The 13,114-nt window shown below is 39.1% G+C and overlaps 1 protein-coding gene across 1 annotated transcript in view; it reads right to left on the bottom strand.

Moving 5' to 3' along the window:
* Positions 1-13,114, bottom strand: part of itgav (integrin, alpha V) — an 88,660-nt gene that overhangs the window by 41,321 nt on the left and 34,225 nt on the right. Inside the window, exons 6-13 of the mRNA XM_067987696.1 lie at positions 12,759-12,804; positions 12,294-12,419; positions 11,405-11,449; positions 9,961-10,004; positions 9,339-9,395; positions 9,183-9,235; positions 5,000-5,205; positions 1,085-1,276 (exon numbers count right to left, since the gene is read on the bottom strand). Coding sequence (XP_067843797.1) covers positions 1,085-1,276; positions 5,000-5,205; positions 9,183-9,235; positions 9,339-9,395; positions 9,961-10,004; positions 11,405-11,449; positions 12,294-12,419; positions 12,759-12,804 — 769 coding nt within the window. The remainder of the gene's footprint in view (positions 1-1,084; positions 1,277-4,999; positions 5,206-9,182; positions 9,236-9,338; positions 9,396-9,960; positions 10,005-11,404; positions 11,450-12,293; positions 12,420-12,758; positions 12,805-13,114) is intronic.

Here is a 13,114-nt window from a genome sequence, read left to right as displayed (position 1 = left end):
AGTATCTAGCAAGAAGTCAACATTTTCAAGAGAAGTGATTAAGGGTGAAAATTGGCAAGCAAAATAATAGTTGGAACAGTCAAGTTTTTGGCTTTAAAAAGAGAATGCTTTTATTTAGAAGACATTGCTTTAGAGAAAAAAAAAAGTTTACATGACCAAAGCAACTCCTTGACACATGGTATATTGGGACCCTCACATAGCTTGCTGCAGTACCTTCATATGCATCACGCAGGACCCCAAGCACATCATACCAACATGTATAATTCAATTCAGACTCCATCAAAGTACTTATCACTATTCTTATAATGAAAGGATAGAATGGAATTTGAAAGGTGGTTAACATGGACAAATTCTGATCTGAATCAATCTGGATTCAATTAGAAACTTATTCTGTGGGACCAATGCTTGTACATTATCATTTAATTATTTGTTGAGTACAAGTCTCAAAACCGTATCACGAGATTGAAGATAGGTTGCCTGACTGATGGAGGCGATTGCATATGGTAAAGTACAAGCAAAAACATTACTACTATTCATTCACACCTTTAGAATGCTGAAGAAACCAGTCATATTTGTATTTAGAATCAGCTTTAATTCTTTCTCAGTTTGGGATTATATGCGGTCATTTCTGATAAATTAAGTTTGTTTATTCAGCAGGCAGTGTGATAACACTTTTGATTATATAAAAGTACTGGACATTTATTTGGTTCTCTGGGACCCAGCTGACATTGTTAAACATATAGACAAAAAGGAAATCGAAATGCAGGCTTATCTTCTGTAACCCTTGTTCAATGCAAAGTAATTCAGCTTTCAAACATTTGATGTATTGTACATTACTACCATCCCAGGAGAGATGTTATTCTTTAATCCCAATAGACTCACATGTACAATTGAGATACAACTACTTCACAGAGATAAGGCTGAACACATATTGGTTTCTTTAAAATAAACATTATTTTATTTAAGGGATTTCTATAATAACATTAAAGCACGTTCCACCCAGACAAAACAACAACACTAAAATCAAAATCTATTTGGATGATTACCAATTTAGGATTATTTTAGAATACTCTCTCAAACATACCTGGATATCCATTTGCATCGATATCAACAGCACCATGCATGGTATAACCAAAACTTGCAGGCATTCTGTCGGAGGCCCACTGCCCTTCTAAAGTCTGAGAAGGATGTGGGTTTAGACCAGAAGATTTTCCATTATAAATGTAAACAAGGCCTTTATGGTTTTCCCCTGCATAAGGAACTCCAATTGCAACATCTATAAATTAAACATAGTTTAATTAATCTTTAGTCCCATATTTACATGTTTGTCTCTATAAATAAATATCTATATATAGTGCAACTTAATTTTTTTTAAATTCAATTTGTAGACATACTGAAAAATTATCTGCTCAAGGTTTCATTTCTGCTTAATGTACTATCTTCTTGTGACTTACTTTGCCAGTTTGATTTGACAGACATTAAGAAACTCTTAATTATAAAACCACTTGCAACGCTAAGCCATACAGACCATAAGATTATAGGCTGATCTCAGCCAGAGTGATACAAATGGGCGTGCTACAAATGGTCTCAGATTGCAGTGTGTAGGTAAAATAAACACACTACAGCCAGGATTCCCACTTCTAACCTCCATCTTATGACATCTGTTGAAAAGTATTTGTGCATGGACATCAATTAAAGATCAGTCTGGTCTCATATTCAAATATTCAGCTGGCATTCACTCTCTTGTCTCATACATGCTGACTGCCCACCGAGGTGGGTAGGAGGGTATTAAAGTGTGGCTGGTCCATGTGTAATTGTACTGCAGCATGAATCACTCCAGTCAGGAGGCGAGAGAGAAAAAAATGAAAGTTAACAAAAAGAGACTAAGTAATGAAGTCAGTCTGCAACATTAGTTTAAATTTGAAAAATATCATAGCGTAAACCACTGGAAACGGCACACAGAAAAATGATGTACAAAGTAAAACAAAATGTTGTAAAGAACACCCACAAACACAAACTACCAAAACTGGCAAAAATGACATAAGCAACATCTGCTTTGGGATACTTCAAGATACTAATCAGCTTAAGTATTTCTACTTTCATTGGAACGGAACCAAACCAGTCACGGCATTAAAAAGGTGACTGACATGTAGAAACAATTGCATTGCTGCAGATGGATTGCCCGCTGGCAGTATACAATTCAGCTGCACAGCATATTGCTCCCATTATGGCAACAGAATTCCCAAATGGGCAGAAAAGCAAGAAATAATCTATTTGACTGTTGAAGACTAACCTCAAAGCAGCAACATTTCTCTATTATTAGGCATTTTGTGAAAAGTATTTCACCTCAGCAATAGAGTGCATTTATTAATTCCATCATTCCATCCAGGGGTATAAGGCCAACAATAAAAAATAAACAGCCCCGTAGGGTTCTTTCCCCCTCCCCCCATCCTAGCTAATTTTTTCTGCATCCTTCCTCTCCTGAAAGTGTTGACTGTTGATTGAGATAGACTTCCAACGGTCCCATTTGTCACCCTTGATAAATCACTCAATTGGTTATTATTTGTATGTGATCCTTGACAGATTGTCGGAAGATTATTTAATTACACAGGACATTGAATCAAATCCCAATCCTGTCCTCACATGCACATTCAGCAACTCCCAATAGCAATTAGGAACGAGAATCCTGGCTCATTTTTTTCCTTCTTAACGCGGGGGGTGAAGTGAATTGTAGATTTTAATGGTATTTGTAATACATAACCAGAAATAATTGCAGACTTAAGACAGTCTTTGGTGATGTCATAGTGATATCAGTTCAGTTTGTCATCAGTAAGTTGTGTCTTCACCTCCAGACAGTAGAATTTGTTTAGTGATTAGCTTGTTCCTGGGGTTTTTGTTGGGTCTTAATCTCCACACTGACCAAATACCATAATCCCTTACTTTTCCTTGTTTTTAAAATGTCTCTGACAATCACTGTAAAGCATTAGTGCAAAGTCAATAAATTGCCCTCTTCCCATGCCCCTGCCATAATGCTTTCTAGTATCCTCTTCCCAAAGTCCAGACTTTTGAGCTGTTACACATTGGCAAGTATGAATAATATTGCCCAATTAACTAGCAATGTAAGCTAGATTCAAACAGCTATTTAAAATGACAACAGAGTGCTGAAAAATGTTTTGATTACAGCTACAAAATGTTCTACCGTTACAAAACATTAAAGAGAAAGGACTAAATGAGATTTTTAAAAATCCAAGGATTTTACAGAGGTTGAGCCTGCATTCAGTTAAGGGAACAGGCTGCACAGTAATCAACTGAGATATGCATATAGGGTCTGACTCATTCCAGTCCCACTTAGGGCAAGCCTCACAGGGTGGTTTATATTAACATTACAGAGAAGCTCTTTCAAAAGAGCCAGCCAGACACAATGGGCCAAATGGCATCCTTCTGTGCTGTATGATTCTATGCAGAAAACCAGGAATGAGGGAGAAGAGAGAATAGGATAATTTTGTGTATGGTACACCAATTCATTGGGAATATGTAATGAACAATGATTGTGTTGCAGTGACTTTGATTTTTAGTTGAAATCGTTATCTCATTAGGTGTTGCCACATTTGTCTGCTTTGCTGCAGCTGGCAACCCTGTAGCCTAAGGCTCATTATCAGTAAACTCTTCACGGTCTTCCTGACTCGCCTCTCTTTCGGCTGCATAACTGTGCAGCTTAAAGTATACATCACCACCAGTTTAGATACTTTTTCGAGGTTGTACATTAAGACATCACCAGAATCTTTGCTTCAGCATATCTACGTATGCTCGATTTGTATCTTGTGGAACCTTAGCCTCATATTGTCTTTCAACCACTGTTCATGGATTTTGGACCAGTGTCTTAGGTTACGACTCAAAAGGGCATCCCTGGTTCTCCCAGAATTCAACCGTTTAATCTTGATATTACTGAAAGAAATATTAGGACTGTTGACTGGCACAGAATAAATGCATCATGGCAATTTCCATGGTACTTGGCAAACATATCGATTTTACGGTACTGATGGTCACATAAACTTGTACCCTGATTGAATGGAACCTCTTCCTATTCATAGATGCCATTGCATTGTTGAAAAGAGCCCACATAGCCACATGTTCTGATCTAGCGGCCGGGGTGGGGGTGGGGGGTGCCGATCGCAGTAGATTTGCTGGGAGGGCCGGAGGGTAAGCACTCCTCTTCCTGCAGGCCCACAAGCAGTGCTCTAATAAGCACTTACCTGCTGGATCCGGCATCTGCCGCCTCACTTTAGCTGCCGGGTTTCCCGAGCCCTGGAAAACCCGGGCCGCAGCCATTAAATTCAAATGGATGCCAAAATCTGAGGAACACAGCCTCATTAATATATTATAATGACGGACCCACCTCTCTACAGCAGGTTACTCGGATGCCCCCAACTCGCCTCGGTTACATAAGAACATAATAAATAGGAGCAGGAGTAGGCCAATCACCCCTTCGAGCCTGCTCCACCATTTAATAAGATCATGGCTGATCTGATCCTAACCTCAAATCTAAATTCATGTCCAATTACCTGCCCGCTCCCCGTAACCCCTAAACCAGAAGTAGGTGTGTTTGTGGCGGGTTTCACATAGTTACCAATTTAAACCCCCCAACCCTCTCCTACCCATCGGGGGTTTAAAATTCCCCCCGATGCCTCCACCCTGGATTATCCAGGCCCCTATGCCAGGTGCACACAGGCAACCAGTGCAGACCAATAGAACATTTACCCTTTTTCTTAAACAGAGAGGAAAGTTGTGACATAACATTTTTTGACATGGGCTTGTTCCAAAGGGACTGGATTTATAATAAATGTTACTCTCATTAGCATGTCCATCCGAAAGGGTGCATGTCAATGAGGCATGGTCTATTTGTACAGTTAATTCTTTCCAAGGCCTCAGGATATTATAATTAAGAATTCAAACCACAAAATGTCCCAAGTAAGCAAGCCAGTAAATAAAACTGACGCACCATTATAGCCGTCTCGATCAAGGTCTCCTAGAGGTGCAATTGAAGACCCGAACCTAGCATAGGTCTCCGTGCCAGTCAGCTTCTGGGCACTTGTAAAATCAGACGAAGTATCTTGTAGATAAACATGCACCTGTCCCACTTCTCGATACTTCCCATCAGAACCACGAACCATAAAAAGAGGTGCTCCAACCAAAAGGTCATCCAGTCTAGAAGACACAATATCAGCATCAAGAGTTACTGGAGAGCTAATTGCTTAAAGAATTACTATCTAACTACACACAGGCAGTTGTCCCCAATGCACTTAAAAGGACAAGTCATAATTTTATAACAGTATATGGTCTACAGTGCTCGCAACTGTGTTATGACAGTTGCTGTGAGAAATAATTTACTTCTATCATTAGGCTAATCTATGAGCTATAAAGGTTTCATATATTTCACATTACAGATCAGGGCTATTTACTCCTAATTTAGTCCTCAACTTTGACTCCACAAGAGTCCATAGCAGTGGCCCTCCAGTACTTGAGCAAGTAAGCCTAGTGAGTGTCAGAGGGTTATTCGATAATGGGAACCAAAACAGCTGTCACTCAATTAGTATCTGCACACATGTACTTTTCAACAGGGTCACTGGTCAGGAGCAAGAATTCCAGCAGATTTTTCTTAACCCTAGGCCAAGTATACTGAGACCCCCTACCACTACTCCAACCGAGTTCAACTAACTCAGCGCAGAGCTTCTAGTCTGCATGATGTGGTGAAGTTAGCCACCAAAACATTGGCAGGGTCTTGTTTTTAATCTTTCAAGTCATATCTGCACTTAAAATATCAGTCAGACTGAAATGGCTTATCACAATTCAAATGCATGCTATTATTGCCACATTAAGGTGATTTTGCAATAGCCTGTTAAAAGATTGTTGCTGCCATGGAAGTTTGCACTGTTACAGATGCTATATCTGCTACAGCGCTATTTTTTTCTTTACCACTTTTCTCTCCTTTTCTGAAGGAGAGGAATGGTTCCACAGCAACAGTGGTCATTATTGATCTGTGAGCCTTGAAAGTGGTGACAACAGGCTATTCGACAAGGGCATCACCGCTGAACCTAATCAAATTCTCATCCACTATCACATTGCTACTTCGTGACTCCCGCTTTGAGTGGCAATCAGTTCAACACTGCCCAGTTTTCCATTCCCTAACCCAGGGGTGCTGAAGGCAGCTGTAGTATCCTACCACTAACGCAGCTGAGATCAGCCGATGCCGAACAAACTGGGGATCCAACCTGGGAACTTCCCAGTCTTGCACTAGCTTTTTCAATCACATTTGTTCAATCTTAGTTTTTAATCATCTGCAGTCAAATATGAGAAGCAGTCAGAGAACAGGTTTGAAAGGTAACCTTAAAGTAATTGGTCCTTGGTTTAATTTTTGTTTCTTTTCTTCATGGTATCTGAGGTTAAGATAGCTTCACTTAAAAAAAACACTACTTAGTCCTAAACGGCACATTCATTAAGCCAGCGTACTTAACCCTAGAGTCACACCAAATACAATCTGCTGTACCAAGACAAACATGCAGATTTTCCTCTTCCCGGTGTACCGGATCGCATACAGGAAAATCACCTGTAAGGGAGCCTGCCCAATTTCTCATCCATTTAAATTAATGGATGGTTAATCAGGTGGGCTCACTTATGGGCATGTGATGTTCTCAGACCGATATTCCTTCTATGCGCTGTGCTCAAGTTCAGGAACAGGAAAAATGGGCACAAAGTGTCTTTAATACACTAACATTTTAATTACAATATTATTGTTAATGCTTCACCAAAGCACTTTCTGATAATTATCTGCAGTTATCCATCTATGGACTCTGGCATATTGTTGGCAGTCACCCTGTTTTTGTGCTTTGCAATATGGGTATTCAACTTGTAGTCCTCCTCCAATCTGTCTACAGAAAACTACCTAAACAGAACAGCTTGGAGATGAAAGCTGGGGCATGGCTAGAAACAGGCTCTGAGAGACCTGCCTTATGTTTTTGACTCCCTACTATGAATGGCAGTTTTATTTAATTGTGAAAGCTCCTTTTTGATGTCCTGTGTCACTGAGGGAAGGTATTAACTGACTGCTCCAAATTCAAAGAGATATATTCAGCACTTCCCAGTTCAGCAGGTTTTCCTGTTCTAATCTACTGCAATTAAGTTTTTGTTAATTTGCTCACTGATTTGTGGATTATGCTGTAAACCACAGAATCTGATAGTGATTGCTCTTCCTCTATCCAAAGACTAGAAGGACACAGAAAGGCATGTGACATTTCCAGTAAGCAAACTACAGAAACAAAGATGCTCTGTTCAACATTGGGCAATGCTACAACACTAGATTATGTGCGTATATGGTCACATTTTGATTTGTAGGGAGCAACAGTTCACTTATAGTGTGGCTCTTAGGACTAAGAGTTTAATATCTGGTACAGCTCAAAAGTTATAACATTCCTACATACCAAGAAGATGGTAATGAAGATTTATGATGCAAAACAGCTGACTGAGGAAGGGTAGATAGTTGGCTCCTGATCAGATTTGGATAAGCCTTGCATTAATAGAATGTGTCCACGAGATAAATATAGATGAGGAAATCCATTTGATCCACCTTAATTAGTCCATCCAGAAAAACCCAGTGCTCCCAATGCAACATCCAATTGTTTCTTAAATAATTCCTGGGTTTTAGCTTCTATTACTCTACCCAGAAGTCTGTTCTGATATCAGTCCTAAATGAGCCTTTTACTAGTCTCCTTGTTCTCCTCCTGCAGTTTAAATTAGTTTTACAGATTTACCTTTTCCATACCACTTAATATCTTTAAGTTTATAAGATCACTGCTCAGACAACTCCTTTCAAGCCTAAAAATCCCAAGTTTCTCCAGTCTTTCCTAACATCTCATATCTCTAATGCTAGTGGCTCTAATCTGAAATGCCTCTAGTGCTTCAATGTCTTCTCTGAGTCTCAGTGGCAAGAACTGGGTACTGTAATCAGTGTGTGCTCTGACCACAACACTGTACACATATGACTTCCTTGGACTTGCACTCTACTCTGTTGGTTATATAGCTCAATACTCTATTGATTTTATTGACTGCTGCTCTGCAGTGGTTGGACATGTTAAGCATTGAATCTACTAGGACTCCTTTCAACTTCATCCTTATCTATTTCAACGGCATTCATGGTGAATGTACGTCATCCATTTTTTTCTTCCAAAAAAAGACTTGCATTTATAAAATGCCTTTCACAGCCTCAAGATGTCCCAAAAGCACTTTATAACCAATGAAGTAATTTTGAAGTGTAGTCACTGTTGTAATGTAGGAAACGCAGCAGCCAATTTGCACACAGCAAGGGCTAACAAACAGCAATTTGGTAATGACCAGATAATCTGTCTTAGTGATGTTGGTTGAGAGAGAAATATTGGCCAGGACACCGGTGAGAACTCCCCTACTCTTCTTCGAATAGTACCAAGGGATCTGTTCCGTCCACCTGAGGGGGCAGACGGGGCCTCGGTTTAACGTCTCATCCGAAAGATGAGACCTCCAACAGAGTCCTCAGTGCTGTATTGGAGTGTCAGCCTAGATTTTGTGCTCAAGTCTCAAGTGGGGCTTGAACCCACAATCTTCTCACTCAGAGGAGAGTATGCTACCACTGAGCCATGGCTAATATAACCAGTACTTTGTACTGGTCACATTAATTTTCACCTGCTATTGTTCTGCTCCTTACTTATTTTGTCCAACTCATTTTGAATTTTCTAAAATGCCTCATCAGAATCGACTGCCCTTCCTAATTTGGTATTATCTGAAAATTTGACCAATTTGCATTCAGTTTCTGAATCCAAGTTGTGGATATAAATTAGAAAGAGTAGTGGTCCCAGTATTGATCCCTGGAGCACCCCACTCAATAAACAAACTACATTTAAAAATAAAAGAACCCAAGGCAGAACTAAAAAGTAGCAGCTGATGTAATCAGCACATGTCTTTTTATAAATAAAGAATTGGCACTTCACCCACCAACCCTGCCCTTTAAATTCAATTAAACAAATTAACAGACTTGCTCAAATGGTCAATGTTTACCAGTGTAACCCTGGAACAAGACATATTCCAACAACCAACCAAAAAGTTCTTCAATATATCTCTCCAAATTTGCCTGCTCTCTTCCACTCCCCCCCACTTACCCATCATTGTTGATATCAGTAACAGCAACAGAGTAACCAAAGTATGCAGCCATCTGTGAAAAGAACAGAATCTAAGTCAGTCTTCTTTCACCATTGATACTTAAACTTGGTAAATCACACACAACATTCTGCAATATATTAAAAATAAAGATTTACCTGCTCCCCAGTAAAATTGTAGAGGGATTCCATATTCTCTCCATTTAAAATAGTCACCTGTCAATAATAAGGACCGTTAACACATCAAAAGACACAGGAAAATCTCCTAATAAAGATGAATGATTCAAGTTATATATTTAATTTTATATACCCATGATACACACACTCTCTCCTGAGTCAGAAGGCCATGGGTTCAAGCCCCATTCCAGCACTTGGCCATGTAATCTAAGCTGACACTTCAGTGCAGTACTAAATTGGTGCTGTATTGTCAGAGGTGCCATCTTTTGTATAAGATACTGAGGTCCTGTCAACTAGATATAAAAGATCCCACTTTACTCCTTGAAGGAGTGGGTACCCTGACCAACATCACTCCCTCAACCAGCACTATCAAAATGGTCATTTATCTGATTTGCTGTCTGTGGGATCTTGCTGTGTGAAAATTGGTTGCTTCATTTGCCTCCATACAGCAACTGCACTTGAAAGATAAGTTAGTTATTAGCTGTGAAGTGCTTTGGGACATCCTCAAGGCGTGATAGTGACATTTAAATGCAGTTCACTTTTATAGTTTTAATTATTTTAAATGATTCCCCAAATACTGGGATATCAAATGAGCATTTCTTACATAGCCCAGGGACTTTGCTCCTCTTGGGATGCCAGTTACAAAATCTAAAAGAAAAGAATTTAATTTCTTTTACACATTAAAATCAAACATTATGCACATCAGACAATAATGTTGTAAACAGCACATTTCCATATACATTAGCGCAGCACATTTACATACTGATGCCCTACACTAGAGTGATAGGACTCAGACTTGGCCACACAATCCCTCATTTAATTTCCCTCTTCTCCTGACGGCACTGACTCATATTCAGGTATAGTTTCAACGGTGCCAATTGTCCTTTGGTACCTCAGCAAGCAGCAAACATTGACTGTGCTTAAATAAAAAAAATCAGGGACTATGCCATGCGAGCCCCTTGCTCTTATATTTAAGAGGCCATTGGGTCTGGGATGGTTCTGGACTGGAGGGAGGCCCATGTGGTGCAATATTTAAAAAGGGTAATAAGTCATAACTGCAAAAGGTGGTCAAGTCTCACCAACTTAGTGGAATTTGCTGAGAAGGCCACTAGGTTAGTGGATGTCAATAGCCCAGTTGACGTAGTAAACCTTAATTTTCGAAAAGCCTTTGACTAGGTGTCACACAATTGGCTACTTAGTAAAATCCGGATCATGCGACGAATGCAGGTTAGTTGCAAAAATTCAAAAGGGAGTGGGACAAGTTCCTGAGTGTGGCCAACATTACTATGTATAAAAGTTAGATGGGTATTAAGGAATGTGTCTCCCAGAACTTTTTCTGATTGCCTTTGGGGTTGATGAGAAATTTCCCAGAGTTTTTTTTTCCAAATTTGGCCGATGTTTTTTTTGCCTCCCCCAGAAGATTGCATCACTAATTGATAGGGAGAAGGTGAGGCAGAGAAGGGGAAACAGGGTCATGGTGTGTATAAGTTATACCACAACACTATGGGACATGCAAGATAGACCAACAGGTCTTTTCCTGTCCATTCTTGTATCAACATACATGAGTTCAAACACCACGTGTTGGCAGATCACCAACAAAAAGGGGTGTCACAACAAGCCCATTGCTGTCCTCAACTTACACCCATGCAAATACACCTTCCAGCAGAGATCACGGGATACCGAGCAGGAGCAGGAGCCCTAGCTAGTTTTTCCCTGGGACACAGGGGCCAATTGTAATGCTCTTACTACTATTCTGGCTGAGAGCTGGTAAAGAGAGCACAGGTGAGCCCAATTTTGTCTTCACCATGCAATCTCTACCAAGAGTAGGGGGACAGCAATCAAGAACAAAAACTTGGACCAATTTTCTCTTCCCTAGTAGATGGACATACGGATCAGTTACATTTCCCTTACTGCTGATTAGATAACTCAATACAGTTGGATCTTCCTGATTTTAAGGTCAGAGCAACTCCACCGAGTTGTGACCCACTAAGACAGTGAGTTGCCACTTCACCATTGTCTTTAAATAACCACACGGAAACTTTGCTTACCTTCCACTGAATCACCATTAAAATTTCCAACAGCAACTGAATAGCCTGATGGAAGAAATTTTGATGTTTAGAAAACTGGTCAAAATTGATGTTTTGAACCGGCATAAAATATACAGCCTCTGAAACAGAAACATCTGGCAGCTGACAAAAACAATGCCTGCACAATTAGTATCTGGCCTTGACGTATTTTGAAATCCACTGGATAACTAGCCTTCAAATATGGGAGTTACTGTAAAGAATATTTACTAAAGAAGCATTCTAAATCCATCAAGTGTACATTTAATGAGAGCAAACTTTTAAAATCAGAGTGTGAAATGACTGTTACAAATTTTAACTACAGAACTACACAAGAAAAACAATTAGGCCAGGCAAAGAAGATCACTTCAGAAGAGACACTTGTAAAGGCTGTCATTTTACAACTCCTAATTAATAAGCCGATTTCAGACAAAAAGTGGACTTACTCAAAAACACATTAGTATTATTTCTACTATTCAGTACAAAATCAAAAGGGTACGCAGAAGAAAGAGGTTTCTTAATAAAATAAGCATATCCTTAAATGTGCCCCTGGAACTCAAAGTTATATTTTATAATTTGACAACGCAATCTCAACTTGGTGTCCTGCTGACTTCAATATTATTCCTAGATCAGGTATAAGAACAGATGCAATACTGACTGGGCTTCCCTGTCTCTCCTTGTAAAACATACTCAACAATTACCAATTCTAACAAACTCAATAATATAGGAACAATTAACTTGTTTTTAGTTAGGTATTCATATTAAAATCATTTTTTTAAAAAAAGGTACAGATAGTTCAGTTTAATAAACTCATGTGTTTGGTTCAGTTATGTTTGTTCCAGAAGAGCTATATGAAAAGCAAGGCCTTACTTACCAAGGTAGCTGTCGTCATACACAGCATTAGCCCCACGGGTTGAAATTTGATTCGGAAATTTTGTGATAAAAATTGAAGAATTGTACATCGTCACAATGTCCTGTATCGCGTCAGAGATTAACTGACCTGTGGAATTACGTAATAGATTTTACTGTGAAAAAATGTTTAATGTATAAATGATACAATGTTCTACCTAGAGCTTTAAAAGAAAGCTACAAAATCTAGTTTAATACCCATCATTACAATGATTAAAGACTTCTTAATATGTAGATATTATTTGAGGAAAATGTTTTTTTCTCTTGGCTTTTGAAGGTCAGATTAATACATTAAAGTCATGACAAAAAATTTAAAAGAAAACAAAACAGATGAGATCAATAGTAAATGGCCATGGACAGCAATTGTTTTAGGTCTACAACTAGTAAATTCGTAATCCTTTGTTATAACAAAGTAGTACTGTATGTTTACCTTGCCAGTAAAAACTGCCAGGTCCCCCAAGAACCACTCTACCAGCCTGCAATTCACAAAAGGGACAAATAAACAGTAAGAGTTATATTTCTAAGCACTTGTAGTTATCATGTGGCATTGTACAATGTCATCAAAACACTCCTTTCTGGGCACATGCCATACTGTCTGAGGCAGCAGGCGTTTTCATCTTTTGCTTTCCTTTTATTTATAAATGGGGTTTCAAGCTTACAGAAGAGGGATAATGCAGTGAGGAATATTCTCAATATAAAGCACTTGGCCTCCAATCAAATTTAATGTAACTGAGCTCTGAAATGGCTCAGTGAATAAATGTACTACAAAACATAGTAATGAGCCAT

The sequence above is a fragment of the Heptranchias perlo genome, chromosome 7, assembly GCF_035084215.1.
Source record: "Heptranchias perlo isolate sHepPer1 chromosome 7, sHepPer1.hap1, whole genome shotgun sequence".
NCBI classification, from domain to species: domain Eukaryota; kingdom Metazoa; phylum Chordata; class Chondrichthyes; order Hexanchiformes; family Hexanchidae; genus Heptranchias; species Heptranchias perlo.
This window is presented reverse-complemented; position numbering and strand designations above follow the sequence as displayed.